Here is a 16,012-nt window from a genome sequence, read left to right as displayed (position 1 = left end):
TTCCCAAAAAAACAGAAAGCGAAGTAGAAGGATTTCAAAGTAGAATAGACCATGGATTTCCATTCATTCGAGCGAGTGATAATTTGCTTCCAGTAAACTATAAACAAGGGAGCTACCGCATGAATGAAGATTAGATCATTCAAATGATTCATTAGAATCATTTGAAGAAGGATACAGATGGCAGCGTTGTGGCCCCACAGACATCACCATCACCATGCAGAGCAGTAACAATTGCCCTAACCCTGTTTTGCATTTGGAAGCAAAAGCGTTTATCATCAGTCCAAATCACCGGGCAGTTTAAAGGTTTAATGCAAATCCTAGCTGTCATTCGGTTACCTAGTTAATGGTTATGCACTGATTCAGGGCTGATCAGGACATGCAGCGGTGGGCAACATGGGAACCACAGGTTACTGCAGCCCTGTTGTTCTCATCCCCAGAGTCTAAGCTCAAGATTCCTTGTCGCACCATTTAAATTCCCCAATCTGGCCAATCAGCACCATGCATGCCCATGTAATGTCACATCACACTGTGAGTGGAGGATAGGGACGTTGAAAGAGGAGGGGGCATATGGGTTGAGGAGAGAAGTGGGGGAAGAGGAGGGCATATGGGTTGAGGAGAGAAGTGGGGGAAGAGGAGGGCATATGGGTTGAGGAGAGAAGTCGTGGGAAGAGGAGGGCATATGGGTGGAAGATAGAGGTGGGGGAGGAGGAGGAGGAGGAGGAGGAGAAGGGCATAAGGGTGGAGGAGAGGGGTGTGGACGGAGGAGGAAGCACCTGGAATGCTTTTTCCCCTTTCAGACCGAACCAGTCCGAACATGACATCATACGCCCTGCTCTATGTTGGTTAAGACCATTCAACAGGCATGCATGGACCTGACGAGTCAGCAGGGAAGACTCCTGCTGCCAAGACCGTCCTGGCTCTGACTCAAGACCCAAATATACAGCCGGGGAAAGGATGTTCTTCCGACTCCCTTACTGTTAGCGCTTCCGACTCCCTTACTGTCACAATATAGAACGGAGAAAACCGTCCCTATAAACAACATACTTTCAACTATACGACTGTGGAACTACTGCATGAGAAAATCAATGCTAGCCCTTCTGACGTCACGACATCACAAAGCAAAATGCTGCACCGTTCTCTGTGACAGCGTTTGTATGCAGGCCTCTGGCAGCCGGTCACAGCGTTTATTACCTGGGGTTAAGACATTGGGTGAAGGTGAATGGATGTTCTGTAGGGTTACATTATAACCAAGCACTTCTAGGGCGAGTCAACCTCATGTCTGAACCACCTTGTGAGTACGCGCGTCAAGTGTACAGTATTTGTAGGAAATAACTCACCAATGCCGTAGGCTTTCGCAAACAGCCAGCGTAGATTGGCATCTATCTTCGCCCTGGCAGAATCGTACATCTCCAACGGTACCACCTCGATGCTGCCCTCTGCGACCGCAGACAAATCCATTTTCCAACAGGTGCTGTCCCCTCCGGCACATAAATCAAGGTCCATCCTGCAATAAGGAAGGAAACGCTCACATTTTAGAAAACCATACAGTACGACAGTGATACGATATGTCAACACACTGCTGTTGTCAAACCTGCGGCCTTCAGAACTCAAGCTTTGGGTTACGCAACAGGCACGACAATGACCAAGTTTTTGTCTAACTTTCATGTTGACATACTGCTTCTGTCTGTGGGTAAGTAGACAAGGTGTGAACTCCAAAAGCAGTTAAGATTACGCCTGTTGTATCTGTCCAGGTCTGCTCCTCCAAGTGGAGATCAGCCTTAGCAACCACTAAACTGTCTGGATTCAAAGCAAAGCATTCAGGGTTTCTTCTGTCTGGAATAATCCATATGTATACAGTGGGTCAAAATACTTGTCTGCCAAGCGTGTTTGCCAGCAGCAAGATTGTAGATTTCTACCAATACTAAAGTGTTTCATTTAATGAAACAATGAAAATACGCCCTTGTATCGTGACGATGTTGGTTTCACTGTTTTTTTGCATTTAATTACTGTAGATTAGTTCCCAGTATTTTATATAAATGGTACCATAATCGATATCAATACTGTGAACAATTTACATAGTTATTAGGATAACATTCCCCTGCATTACTAGATGCTACATGGCAGGCACTGTATGCAAACATCGATACTGATTTCAATAACAAAACATTAAGCATTAGCCTGATGCCTTCACTCTTAATTGTCTAGCATCATAGCTAAAATCTTTGCCTGAAGCAAAAACATTCCAGAAAACGGGTGTTTTTACTTCAACTAGTGGTTATCCCAGTTAATTAGCCTGCTTGGTCTCCACTGACACACCAACACAACCTCCATGCAAGCTTTTAGTAAGTACCTTAAATACCAGAGCTTTAGTCCTGAAATAAGATGACCATATGATGCATGACTCGAGAACCGCAGGAGAGATAAACCTGGTATTCGATCACCTGGTTTGATACAGGTTAACATTCGGTTACTGGTATGCCCGTGTACACCAGCGTAACCCTCCCAGTGTTACAGAGAGAGTTAGGCTCCGTCACCTCCATAACGACTGTACCTAACCATCACCTAGTTAACAGCATGTCGTTTACCTGCTAGACAGTACATAACCATCAGCTAGTTAACAGCATGTTGTCTACCTGGCAACAGTACAGTACATAACCATCAGCTAGTCAACAGCATGTTGTCTACCAGACTAGGAAATTCATAACCATCAGCTAGTTAACAGCATGTTGTCTACAGTACATAACCATCAGTTAGTTAACAGCTACCTGGCTACAGTACATAACCATCAGCTAGCTAACAGCTAACTGGCTTCACAGTACATCACCATCAGCTAGTTAACAGCATAACTAACCTAGCCACTCAGCGGCTCAGACTTTGACAGTGAAAGAATTTCATAAACATAATGTTGCAGGACGTTGCAGAAGTAAACGTGTGTGCTAACGTGCTACCAGCTAGCGCGCAGGACCAGAGCCAGGCGGGCCGCCACACGTCTGACGGGAACGTCCACATTTACCTGTCCGAGTGGCGGGACGGGTCTCCTCTTCTCCCCTCACACAGCGGGGGGGTCGGCGACTAGCTCAGGGCCGGCCCTGCTACCCGCAGCGGCTCGCTGTGCACAAGAGCAGACGGGCAGAGGCGGCAGCGCATCGTAGCAGCGAGGCTAGCGGCTAGGCTAGCAGCTAGCCGGGGATGCGGAGCGTCTCCTCCCAACAACACGACGCCCTCCGCGGCCTGCAAGACGGGAGACTCACGGCGGCCTCCTTCCGTCGCTGTTCCAATAACCGCAGCGTCTTCAGAGGTTTATGTCAAATAAACGCGGCGTCTTCAGAGGTTTATATTCATATTTTAAGGTATTTAGTCATCGGTTACCACCAGCATCACACATACACACACTCTCACACACACAGTACGCGCTGCCCATAGAAACCTAATTATTCCCTCCAGTAGCCTAGACGTGCGGGCTACGACTGCGCATGCGCGATTACCTCTTCAGCCACACAGCTGTCAGTTCAATGACCACCGAGTGTTATTATTATGGGTTGACCGATATGATGAGGATGTATTTACGAATAAATATATTTAGATCATCTTATGTCGAACTTCTGGACTCGGATTGAATAAAACAAAAATATATACTGTTTAAATAATAACCACTGTTTATATATCACCATTCATAGGCCTATGTAGATATTTAGCTGATGCTTTTATAAAAATCTACCTACAGTTAATTCCAATACATGCAGCCTTTATATTATTAGTTGACATTGGGGAAAGAACCCAGTATCTGGATTGAGAGTCAATCCCCCTAACGATTAGACATCCCTGCACTCTCATATGGTGCATTACTTGAATTAAATTTGAATAAAAATATAAAGACTATATGACATATGTATGGATATACATGCCTTTAACAGTAGGCTTCCCATGGTAGAATGGCCCATTCATCAGCCCTGTGATGTCCCTGTCTTTCTGCTATTGAGCAATCCTGACCCCTAGTGGTTTAACAGGAATTTCGTCAAGTAGCCAACTATACAATCGCCTCCTTAATCTATACAATCATTATAATAACCCACTTGGTAAAAGATAAAAACCATAACATATTAACATCAAAAGCAAAATGCTTCTATTTTTACTCGTATGGTATACAGTCGGATAGGTAGGAGAGTATAAGTGTGCAATTACATTTTGATTGACAGTTAAAACCTCTCAGCCATAGACAGACGCACGCAATATAATGAGAATGAAGGGCATTTTTCCAATATAACATTTATTTTGTCCCTCATTACCTACAACATACATGGATAAGTGGGGTTGAAAAGTCTCAGCATTTTGCTCTAAGAGCTAGAAAATAGACATGTCAATTACAACTCTTGCAGGAGGGCCTCTTAATTGGCTGTCTATACACACGGCCTTTGCGACGCTTCTGCAGCAGCAGGGATCTGCATCTGTGTGGAGACTTGTGTGTACCTCATACAGACAACACACCACCAGGAGGCGCTAGCGCCCAGTAGGGCGTGACATGACTGGGCTTTACTTTACTGGGGCTGCGGTTTAACACCCCATAATCTCCCGGTTCCTCATATAGTGCATTACCTGAATAAAATGTGAATGCAAAGAAAGACTTGCATGGATATTGATAAATGTATAGGCCTATGCATGGACAGAAGGCCTATCGGTAACTGATTGTGGTAAATTAATAAAACCTGTACGGATATACATAAAGAAAAGGTGGATGAAGTAGCGTGTAAATGTCCATTTATTTGTTTGGGGTTATGATGACAAATATAAGTGTTTGCATTTTATTATGTTGCATTTTTTATTCATTATTGCACGACCTATTAAGTCAAGATTAATTTTAAAGACATTTTAGAATTTAAATGGAACTGTTAATTTCTCATCCCCTTCCATACAAAGTAGGCCGCCGTCTTTGTTTTTCTGACAATGTGCAATCGTGACCTCGAGTGGCAATCGAGTGGTTGAAGTCGATATTCGTCAAGTAACTTAGTATTTACAGTTGTCCTTTTCTTGTCTTTGGAAAACTGATTGTGAGAATATGATTTGGATAACTTGTGTTGACTGATTAAATTAGCATTAAAGTGGTAAAAATAAATATTCAATACATATGAATGTATACAATGAACTTAAAAGCATTAACACATGAGTCGTTGCCATTTTTACCAAGAGCTCTTTATTTATACAGAATTTTTTTTATACATAATTTCAAAAATCATTAGAAATACCGTAGTATTTATTTATTAACGCAATCTATTAACGCAATCTGAGCAATTATAATTTAATCAGCAAGTAACATTTGAGTAAAGGCCATATATTTGGAACGAAAGCCTTAAAGTGAGACCGTTTGTTTCAAGTGCTTTCCTCGTGGAGAACAGGCGAAGTTTGCACCCACCCAAGATGATACTTCTACAAATAAAGTCCAATGAAAACGAGGCTCATCGCATCTTCTCCCAACAAAAGCTATCCCAACTCGGCTAGTGGCCTCGCAATTCACAAACTCCCTCATAAAACCGACAGGAGACGATAGTATTTCCAGGCGTATAAAAATAAACTATATGTCAACATTTGACCCCTAATACCATCCGCGCCCCCCCCCCCCCCCCCCCCCCCATTCCAACAAACCCTAGTCCAGGTCAAGGAATCTACAGTTTCAAATAAACCTCTTGTGATATAACATCTGTAGCCCCTTTGAAGATGTGTGAGAGAATATTCTGGCATGGACAACAGAGCAAGGAGCCAACTCCTACCCTTATTGCCCCAAAGCGACCTAGCATCCTAAAACAAACAAAGGACAGCAACACGTATGCATGCACACCCTCATATTAAAAAAGGGCAGAACACAATGCATACGCATTTCGATTTTCTTTGCAGTAAAAAGATTGTGCGACACGTCAGGGGAGAGACACCCAGTAATAGCGCTTTGAGAAAGGTTTGGCTTGGGATATGAAGGCGCTGGGTGTCTCACACACACACACACACACACACACACACACACACACACACACACACACACACACACACACACACACACACACACACACACACACACACACACACACACACACACACACACACACACACTAAACCCCCTCCACAAAGCAGCACTGCAAAACAATTAATGTGCAAATATAGTAATGGTGGTCACATGGGAAATCCCCCCCCCTCAGAAGGTCTGGTCGTCGTTGCAGGAGTCGGTGGGGTGGCCGAACGCCTCGCAGATGTCGCAGTAGGGCCGCTCGTCGCCCTTGCTGCCGTGGTAGGTGCTGTGCGGGGGGGAGTCGGGCATCTGCTCCTGGGTGGGGCAGTCCTCGGTGTCGTGCAGGTCGAAGCAGTCGCAGATGTCACAGAACAACCGCGGGGGAACCTTCTTCTTCACCGGCTCCTGGTTGGAGCTGTGGGTGGAGGAGGGGGGGAGACCGACACGTTAACATCACAACGTTCAGCGTGGCACACACGGCAGCAGTCAAAGAGACACTTGCAGGTTGGTGTGAATGAGTCCTAACCCAGAACGAGAGTTTAATAAACCTGCTTCAGGTAAGGCTGCTCTAACCAGCCGACAACAACACACATACTTTTGAAACCCTGTTGCATCAGGACGGATGGTGTGTAGATTTCTCAGTCTGCCAGAGAAATAATGGATGAACGTTAAAAATTTGACTCAAGGCTTAACACTCGACATTGTGTTTCTAACTCTCTATTCATTCTAGCTCCGGCGATTGTCTTACCACACGTTGATTCTAGTTAGAGTTTTTGCTCTGTGCGCGTGCACGGTGGATTAAACGAACACTAGTCCTGCTGTCAATTCTATATTTTAAATTGGATGCTACAGACCCTCCCTCATCCCCACATGAATTAACCGGGGAGGCCGCCGTGGCTCTCTGAGGTGAGGACTCACCCGTTGTAGTTATCCAACTCGCTGGGGTTGTTCCCGTTGAGGGCGGCGGTGGCCAGGGTCTCCAGCTTCTCCTTCTGCTCCTTGTTTCTCTGCTGCAGGTCCACGATGACCGAGTTCAGGAACTGGATCTGTAGTCGAGAACCAGCGCCGTCAACAAACATAACGAAACATTCCCCAAAAACCACAAATGTTAAACCAGCCTGAGCTAAACACCATCGTGCCTGGCATCCAACCCCGATGCCAAGATACAGATAGAGACGTCAACCCCTTTAAACCTTCCTAAAAGCACAATATGACTGAACGACTGAAAATGGTCCCTACATAACATATATGTCTAAGAAGAGAAACACCTAAGACTAAAGAGCATTGTGAGACATGGTGGGATGGATCCAGGACAAACGCAACACAAGACAGGTGGGGGACATTTGTATTTGTGTAGCGGAGGAGTAAAACGGTCACAAACCGCAGCCTGTTGTCAGAGTAGTGACGGGCAGTAGGGACGAGAGAGAGGAGAGAGAAGACAAAAAGGTCCAGATATCAACATAAGAAGAAGGCGACGGCCCCGACGCTAGACGGTGCGCTCGAGCCATCGCTCACATGATCCGACACGTTCCGGAACAAACCGTAGACATGCTCCTGTTTAAGGATGCAGCTGAAGACACTTTATGAAATTTGCCAGCATTCCTTTTTTACCCTGATTGGGATCATGACTGTTAAAAAACTTTAATAGATTTAGATCCACCGATATTTAAAGAATGGTCTCCATTTTTACAAAAAGTGGGGAAAATTACTAAGATATACCTGGCTCTCCGCCATGTCCATGTCCTCCCTCAGCTTGTCCACGACGGCATCCCCTGGAAGGTTAACGTACGTTAAGAAGGGTAACTTAAACACTTCAAACACACGTTCACTTTTGCATGTTGTAATTGTGAAATCCGGCTGTGATGATTCATACTACCGCCCAAAGATGGTACGCTGTAGGGTGGAATCTGGGGTTTGATTGGCAGGTGTCAGGTTCAAAAGGGGAGGAGGTGGGGATGTTACCTGTGGGTTGAGGGACACGTGCTGCTGCTACGTCCTTCTCCAGGTTCTGGACCTGTCCCTGGAGGCCGGTCTTGTCCTTCTCCAGGGCCTTCACGGTGTCCTGCAGACCCTTCATCTTGGAGCTCTCCCCACGCAGCACCGCGAGCTGCACAGAGAACCAATAGCATGGAGCGGTGCAGCTTTTCTTCCACAGATGGACCCGTTGTCCATTAACTTCTCTAAAAAAGGTAGCAACTACATGAAAACACACCGGCAGTCTTGTTGGAGCAATGCAAAACGTACAATGAAACAGTAATCTGCCCGCTGTTCAACTTGGATGTGTTGCTACCATATCCTTCATGAGCCCAACCCATAGATAAAAGAAATGCAAATGGATGATCCATGGGTGAAGGATCTGACGGTCACCTCTTTCCTCAGGGCCTCCAGCTCCTTCTCAGAGTTTAAGGCACTCTTTGAGGTGGAATGCTTGCCGGTCCCCACAGGAGACCGCTTCTCCTTCTCCAGCTGCTTCTTTAAGGTGCTCTCACTGTGGGAACACATCGGGAACTGTTAGGAGAGGCTACAGGACAGGACACGGGCCAGTGTGGCAACACACAGATGACTGTTAGGACAGGCTACAGGACAGGACACGGGCCAGTGTGGCAACACACAGATGACTGTTAGGACAGGCTACAGGACAGGACACGGGCTAGTGTGGCAACACACAGATGACTGTTGGGGGACGACTACAGACGATGAATAGGGGGACAGGGGCCCCACAGACGATCACTTGGGGGACAGGGGCCCCACAGACGATCACTAGGGGGACAGGGGCCCCACAGACGATCACTTGGGGGACAGGGGCCCCACAGACGATCACTTGGGGGACAGGGGCCCCACAGACGATCACTAGGGGGACAGGGGCCCCACAGACGATCACTTGGGGGACAGGGGCCACACAGACGATCATCATGGACCAAGAGAGGGAGTCAGAAGGAAACAGAAGAGATACAGAGAGAGACATACAGAGAAAGACAACGATACAGAGAGACCGAGAGAGGTGTGACCTCATCTTGCGTAATATGGATTTTATACTTAATATACAACAACAATTGTTGGCAATTCCAGCAAGACAGAGGCCAGGTAGTGGGATGGCATGAGCATGTCGGTATTTATGGATAACGTGCCAACATGTACAACAAAGAATACCTTATGATATTGTTTGGCAAGCTTTAAAGGCAGGAGACAAAAATAAGATCAGGCAATGCAGGCATTGTTAAAGAATGTTTAAAGTAATCCGTGACCAAAACCTCCCTTAATCTTTAGATTACGCCCTCACCTTTGCTTTAGCTCCTCAAACTTCTTTTTGAGCTGAGAGTGATCTCCCTCCAGCTAGAAAGAGAAAATACAAAAAACATGTTATCTTTAAAATGCTGAGGTACAGCCATGTTATGTTGTCTGATTCTATGATTTAAAATGTGGAACTATAAACCATGTTATGTTGTCTGATTCTATGATTTAAAATGTGGAACTATAAACCACGTTATGTTGTCTGATTCTATGATTTAAAATGTGGAGGTACAACCATGTTATGTTGTCTGAATAGATGATTTAAAATGTAGAAGCACAAGCATGTTATGTTGTCTGAATCGATGATTTTAAATGTGGACGCACAAACATGTGATATTGTGTAATTCTAGGATTCAAAAAGTTGAGGTACAACCATGTGATTTCGTGTGACACTGTGATTTTAAATGTAAAAGTACAAGCACGTGTGTCACGCGTCAGGGTTCACAGGGGAGTGATCGTTGTCCCCCCCCCTCACCTTGTCATTGAGGTGCTGCACCTGCACGAGGTCACTGTTCTTCTGCTGGTCGCTCTCCAGTTGCTGGCTCAGCCTGTGGTTCTCCTCTTGCAAGGCTTCCAGTGAGGTAGACTTGTCTTTAAGGTCCTCACTAGACCCAGACACATAGCCATGTCACACAAGGAAACATCGTCATATGTTCATCACTTATGTGTGATGAGAAAAACGTTTAATAAAAACCGTTATCATTCCATCTACGATGAATCTACGCATTGTCGAGACTAGTCGTACGAGTCACTTAGGGTTGGCTGGATCAAAACAAATAAAGTGGCCAAGTGAATCCTGTTGCATGGCTTTGACTAACGATTATGTTTAAGTAAAAATATCTTTTACTTCCTATGTATAATGATTATATTACATTATACCATTATTATATACCATTTCTATTATAGCTTAGCTCAGGAGGTAGAGCAGTTGCCTTTTAACCAAAAGGTTGCTAGTTTGATCCCCAGCTCCTCTTAGCTGAGTGTTGATGTGTCCCTGAGCAAGACACTTAACCCTAACTGCTCCTGGCGAGCTGTGTCAATGTGTGTATTAACCGATGTAAGTCGCTTTGGATAAAAGCGTCTGCTAAATGCCCTTATTGTAATTGTAATAGAACGATTCTCATAATCATAATTATATTTCTAAGAATTGGCGCATTAGTGCCCGTCTAAAACATGCCTGTTCGGAATGGGCCTATAGCTTGGCCGCTGGTATGCTTTGAATTGGTTTGGAGAACCACTCATCCAAACTATTTCACACTCTACCCTGCACCTCACAGGGTCCTCAGAAACACACCAGCCGAATGTGAGGTCAAGCTTACACACAGAGAGTCTTGACATTTCAGTTAGATATCCTCGTGACGTTATTTTACAAGCAGACACACAAAGAGGGTCGCCTCTTTGTGTGACCCTCGATATCAACAAAGCGGTTCTGAATGCGTCTGAACAACCTCAAACGATCACGTTAAGAGAAAAATAAGCCAAACGATCTTACATCTCCTGGGAGAGAGTCTTGATTCGTTGAGCATCGGATTCCAGCTTCTCTTTCGATACGTTCAGATCTTCTTGATGCTTGGTATTTTGCTGCTTCAAAACGCCCAGCTTAACAAATTAAAGCATAAACGCATTTAAAACGACGACACAACAAACACCAGCTGAAGTTGAAAGAAGCCAAAGATGGTTTTAGATCTTAGACAAACTGAATAACACCAGAAGATCAATCGTGGTCAACACGGCATACAATGATATCAGATCAATCCAATTGAGGTCTCAAATTAGATTTAGAAACGAGTGTGAAAACACAAGATCTGAGTTAACGGGCTCCACAACTACCTGTGACTCCATCTCCTTCTTGGAGACTGTGAGCTGTTCGAGCGACGCCTTGGCCTGGCTCATCTCCTGCTGCAGAGAGCTCTTCTCCTGGGCCAGTCGCTCCAGGGACTCCACAGAGTTACTAGAGGCATCTGCAGCCTAGAGCATGTCCAGGGAGGGGGGGATAGAAACACTGACTCAAAACCTCACCGCAAACCTCACAGGAAAAGTGTTTGATCCTCGGAGGGCAAATATGAAAAGATTTGGTGCCCATTTCGTGATCAACCCATCTACTGACCATAACCCCTAAATCGGATTGTGAATTAAATGGCGTGCATTGGGCTGTTGCTAGGCTACTTTTTGTGTGTGTGACATAATAAGTTAACATTTTCATCACAATTGAAGGAACTAGAACTATAAAGACTACAGAGAGTAAAATAAATAGAAAGATTGAAAAAGACTGCAGTCACCTTTGGTCTCATAATCGATATAAAGTGTACGAATATTACTTTCTGTCATTCCCATGTACCTCTGGTCCAAACGTTTGACCAGGTATACAACGTTTTTTATGTTTGTTACTTTCAGATTGAGTCAACTGAGGCACATAATGGCGAGCAATTGCCGCTTTTCAAAACACCCCTTAGCGAAAGACACCGATTTTAGATCCGGTTATGAGCCAACAGGTGTCAGAATGTTTCGGAAATAAGGGTTACCCAGAGCTGGTTAACACAAGGATGAGAAAATGGTAGTGGGAAAGGAAAGTGGAAGGAGAAGGAACTGGCAGGCATGCAGTTAAAGATCGGGGTCTAAGGCTAATGTTAGTGACTTCATACTTTGCAGTAGGGGGGAGAGGAATACCTCAAGCTGCTTAGATAGAGCAAGTTTGAGCTGGGCGTCAAGCAGGGCCACTTGCTTGGTGGCTTCGTCCCTCTGTGTTTGCAGGGCGTCCCTCTGAGCTCTCAGGTCAGCCATATCGGTGGTTATTCCCTCCCTCGCCCGGTCGGATGCTGACGCCTCCTCAGTGACACTCTTGCACTGTTTCTCTAAGAGCTCCTTCTCGTTTTGTAGGACCTTGGTACTGGCCTCCAGACTTTCCCTGGCTGTTTTGAGCTGCTCTACCTGCTCCAGGAGTCTGGAGTGTTCTGCATCGCTACTCTCCTGGCTAAGGCGGAGCGAAGATAGATCCTGCTGAAGCGTACATTGTGCGGCTAAAAGAGTTTCCTTCTCTGAAGACAGGGAGCTGGTCTGCTTGGTGACTTCGTCCCTCTGTGTTTGCAGGGCGTCCCTCTGAGCTCTCAGGTCAGCCATATCGGTTGTTATTCCCTCCCTCGCCCGGTCGGACGCTGACGCCTCCTCAGTGACACTCTTGCACTGTTTCTCTAAGAGCTCCTTCTCGTTTTGTAGGACCTTGGTACTGGCCTCTAGACTTTCCCTGGCTGTTTTGAGCTGCTCTACCTGCTCCAGGAGTCTGGAGTGTTCTGCATCGCTACTCTCCTGGCTAAGGCGGAGCGTTGATAGATCCTGCTGAAGTGTACATTGTGCGTCTAAAAGAGTTTCCTTCTCTGAAGACAGGGAGCTGGTCTGTTTTTGGAGTTCCTCAAGTTTAGATGACAAGTCTTCTTTGTCTTTTGCCAAACTACTCTGCTCTTGTTCAACCAGCTTCAGCTTAGAGCTCAAGTCCTCTGCTTGCAGGGTTAAGGTTTTCTTTTCCTTGACTTCGCTTTCTAGAGTGGTAGACATCTTAGCGTTTTCCTGTGTCAGTGAGGAGACCGTCGTCTGAAGATCCACAATCTGTCTAGAGATGCCATCCTGGCTGGAAGTGGCTTTATTCCTCTCTTCCGTCGCAGCCTCAACTTGAGTCTCCAGAAGACTCTTTGCCTCTGACACTGATTGTACTTTTCCCTTTAGCTCTTGGATTTCCTGGAGCAAACCCTCTTTCTCCTTCTGCAACAACTGTGTGTTCTTCTCATTGTCCGCCTGCTTTGAGTTGAACAGAGTACAATCTTTGGTAAGGTTCTCTACCCGTTGCACAAGTTCCAAACGAACTTGTTCGGCGTCTGCTTTCAGCTTGTCATGCTCTTGGATAAGTTCGTTTTTTCCCGTCTGTAGAACTTCCATGTCAGCCTGATGTTTTTGCAATTGTTTCTCTAGATCTGTTTTTTCTTGTCTCAAAGAATTGTTCTTGGCTTCAACTTGAGCTTTTTTCTTCGTCAATTTCTCCAATTTCGCTGTTAAACTGGACTTCTCTTCTGTAAGGTCGGTGTTTGTTTTGGAGGAGCTGTCCAACTGATCCTTGAAGGTCCGCAGTTCACTCGCTATCTTATCTCGCTCCATCAGAATAACCGTTTTGTCAGAGGTGGCTTTCAAGTTCTTCTCTTCAAGTTCTTTCACCTCAATAACCAATTTCTCCTTCTCCATCTTTTCACTTTCCAGAGAAGACTCCAGGGTCACTTTATCCTTCTTCGTGGCACAAAGTCCCTTCTCATGTTCAGTTATCTGAAATTTAAGCGCTTGGTTCTGCTGTTCAAAAGTAGCAGACAGTTCCTTCACCTTTTCGTTGGACTCGACCGATTGCTCCGACGAGACCCGAAGCTTTTCCGTTAGCTCCTCCTTCTCCTTAAGCAGTTCCTCCTTCTCAGAGATCACCTTTCTTTGGGCGGCTAGCATGTCCTCCTTCTCCTGCAGGAGCTGGAGCCTCTCGGAGTCAGTCACCTGACTGCTCATCTTGAACTCTTCGAGCATCTTGGCCATGCTCTGTTTGGAGGCCTCGACCTCGTCCTTTTCCCTCGTCGTCTTCTCCAGATCCTTCTTGGTGGCGCCAAGACTGTTCTGAAGATCCACATTCACTGCGTCCAGGCGTTCCTTATCAGAAGTGACCGCACTGATTTGAGCAGACATCTCATCCTTCTCCTTCGTCAAAGTTTCGGTCGCGGCTTGCAGCTGGCTGTTCTTCATGGTGAGATCTTCCTTCTCCAAACTCAAGGACTGAAGCTTCGCCTGCAACTCTGAGTTTTTAAGATCAAGAGATTTTTTGGAGTTACGGGCCGAGTCTCGCTCCGAAACGAGGGTTTCCCGCTCCAGGGTCGACTTTGACACGGTCTCCTGGAGCTCCTCCTGAAGTCGGCTCCTCTCTTTGCAGACGCCTTCATAGTCCTCTAGAAGCTGCTTCTTCTTCGACTCCAACTGCTGCAGGTCCTGCTGATGCTTCTGCAGTGTCTCCTGTTGGTCTGAGCTCTCTCTACGAAGGTCTTCAAGCTGGGTCTCTTGTTCACGATTCGCTTGCTTCAGGGTTTGATTTTCCGCTTGTCTCTCCTGGAGAAGGTTTTTAACCTTTTCCAACTCCTTACCCAGAGAGCCCTTCTCCCCGTCCGACTGCTTGTTGTCATTAAGGAGCTTATCCGTCGCGGTTTGCAACGACTCGTTCTTGAGGGAAACCTCCTTGTGGCTGACTTCCAGTGCAGCCAGCTTGGCCTGTACCTCAGCAAGCTGCTTTTCTAGAGCCTCTTTCTGGACCTTACTCTGCTCACTCTCCTTACACGCCTGCTCTAGAGCTAGACTCTGCGTCGCCGCTTTCTGGGACAACTGCTCAACGTCCTGGCGGGAGGAATGAACGTCAGCTGATAGACGCTGGGGAAAACAGAGGGAGGGATGTGTATACATACAGGAAAAGATGAATCCCAACATAAACCGAGCAGGTACAAGCCACAAAATAACAACATTATGAATAATAATAATAATAATAAATGGTATGCAAATGAAAGGTGAAGCTGCTGAAGCATAAAACCAGAGGAAGCACCCAGCCAGACCTCCCACCAGCAACAACCGCGTTGCAACATAATCCTTTGTTTCACTTTGGATTAACATTTTCACTGAGGAGAATAAGGCAGATAATATGTAAACGTGTAAATAAGACTAAATTTTTTATGTACAACAAATGCAGCTAAGGGACGTGTCTTAACCAGTTGTAATTATTGTTTTACATTTAAAACAAGGGTTATAATACAAATTACACGGATATCATTAACTACATTGGAGATGGATTGCCTCAGATTTACCGGAGCAGAAGTGAAAATGTTATTCCAAAAATGACTGAATGCACTTGAACACCGAAATGCCTATTTTGTTTAAATAAGCTGATGCATCAAAATAGTCATTGGGTTTGTTGTTAGTGAACCTGATTCAGGTCAAATCCTGTGCATCAACTATATTTATGTTAAGCAGCGAAGAAAGCAACCTGTAGATGTCATCGAATGAAAGAAACCCTCTGGTGCGTTAACGCACATTAGACTGATGATGTCGTACGACGCTTTTGCTTAACCGAACGGGAAAATGGAAGTTGAGCCTTGATCTTTTGAAAGAGTTCAAAAGCAGAAAATGATTACATATTAATTATAAAATGTATTTCCTTTTTTCATGTTGGTTTCATTCTACTTGGAAACTTGGGAAAAAAAAATAAAAAAAAATGGAACAGCAAAATATTCTCTCATCGAAGCATCTACGTCTAGCTGGACGCGGATGAAAAGGGCTCACCTCAGACTGCTCCTTCAATGGCCGGAGCTCAGAGACCTCCTTCTCCAGCTCCTGGGCTGTGCTCCCGGAGGAGCTGAGCTCCGCCCGCAGGGCCTCCAGCTCCTTGGCGTGGAGCTCCGAGGCCTGCTCGGAGGCCTTCTTCTGGGCCTCCTTCAGCTCCTCGACCAGAGCTTCACCTTGTTGGACGGTCTTCTCCTACATGGGAGCGGGAGGAAAGAGCACGACTGAAAAACAGTCCAAATTTGAAACACGAACCAGCAAGTATCTGTTTGGAGCGTGAATGTGATTGGAGGACTTTTAATGGGGGCGGCATGTGGCTCAGGTGGGAGAGGTTGCTAGTTTGATCCCTGGCTCCTCCTAGCGGATTGTCAAAGTGTCCCTGAGCAAGAC

At 45.8% G+C, this 16,012-nt stretch overlaps 2 protein-coding genes across 7 annotated transcripts in view; both read right to left on the bottom strand.

Annotated features, from left to right (window-relative positions):
• The window catches only part of camsap1b (calmodulin regulated spectrin-associated protein 1b), a 38,143-nt gene extending 34,689 nt beyond the window's left edge, over positions 1-3,454 (bottom strand). For both annotated transcript variants that reach the window (XM_030369695.1, XM_030369696.1), the window contains exons 1-2: positions 3,014-3,454; positions 1,338-1,504 (exon numbers count right to left, since the gene is read on the bottom strand). In XM_030369695.1, coding sequence (XP_030225555.1) covers positions 1,338-1,503 — 166 coding nt within the window. In that variant the 5' untranslated portion in view covers position 1,504; positions 3,014-3,454. The remainder of the gene's footprint in view (positions 1-1,337; positions 1,505-3,013) is intronic.
• Positions 3,455-5,168: 1,714 nt separating this feature from the next.
• The window catches only part of clip1a (CAP-GLY domain containing linker protein 1a), a 29,113-nt gene continuing 18,269 nt past the window's right edge, over positions 5,169-16,012 (bottom strand). For 2 of the 5 annotated variants that reach the window (XM_030369687.1, XM_030369689.1), the window contains 12 exons: positions 15,623-15,817; positions 11,951-14,719; positions 11,114-11,251; positions 10,776-10,882; positions 9,759-9,888; positions 9,273-9,325; positions 8,360-8,480; positions 7,955-8,099; positions 7,712-7,764; positions 7,374-7,379; positions 6,911-7,038; positions 5,169-6,407 (listed from right to left, as the gene is read on the bottom strand). In XM_030369687.1, coding sequence (XP_030225547.1) covers positions 6,179-6,407; positions 6,911-7,038; positions 7,374-7,379; positions 7,712-7,764; positions 7,955-8,099; positions 8,360-8,480; positions 9,273-9,325; positions 9,759-9,888; positions 10,776-10,882; positions 11,114-11,251; positions 11,951-14,719; positions 15,623-15,817 — 4,074 coding nt within the window. In that variant the 3' untranslated portion in view covers positions 5,169-6,178. Of the gene's footprint in view, positions 6,408-6,910; positions 7,039-7,373; positions 7,380-7,711; positions 7,765-7,954; positions 8,100-8,359; positions 8,481-8,501; positions 9,164-9,272; positions 9,326-9,758; positions 9,889-10,775; positions 10,883-11,113; positions 11,252-11,950; positions 14,720-15,622; positions 15,818-16,012 lie in introns of those variants that run through there. The other 3 variants (XM_030369688.1, XM_030369691.1, XM_030369690.1) reach the window with 3 other exon arrangements.

Source organism: Gadus morhua, chromosome 11 (genome assembly GCF_902167405.1).
Source record: "Gadus morhua chromosome 11, gadMor3.0, whole genome shotgun sequence".
Lineage (NCBI taxonomy): Eukaryota > Metazoa > Chordata > Actinopteri > Gadiformes > Gadidae > Gadus > Gadus morhua.
The sequence above is the reverse complement of the archived record's forward strand: the minus strand, read 5'-3'. Positions and strand labels throughout refer to the sequence as shown.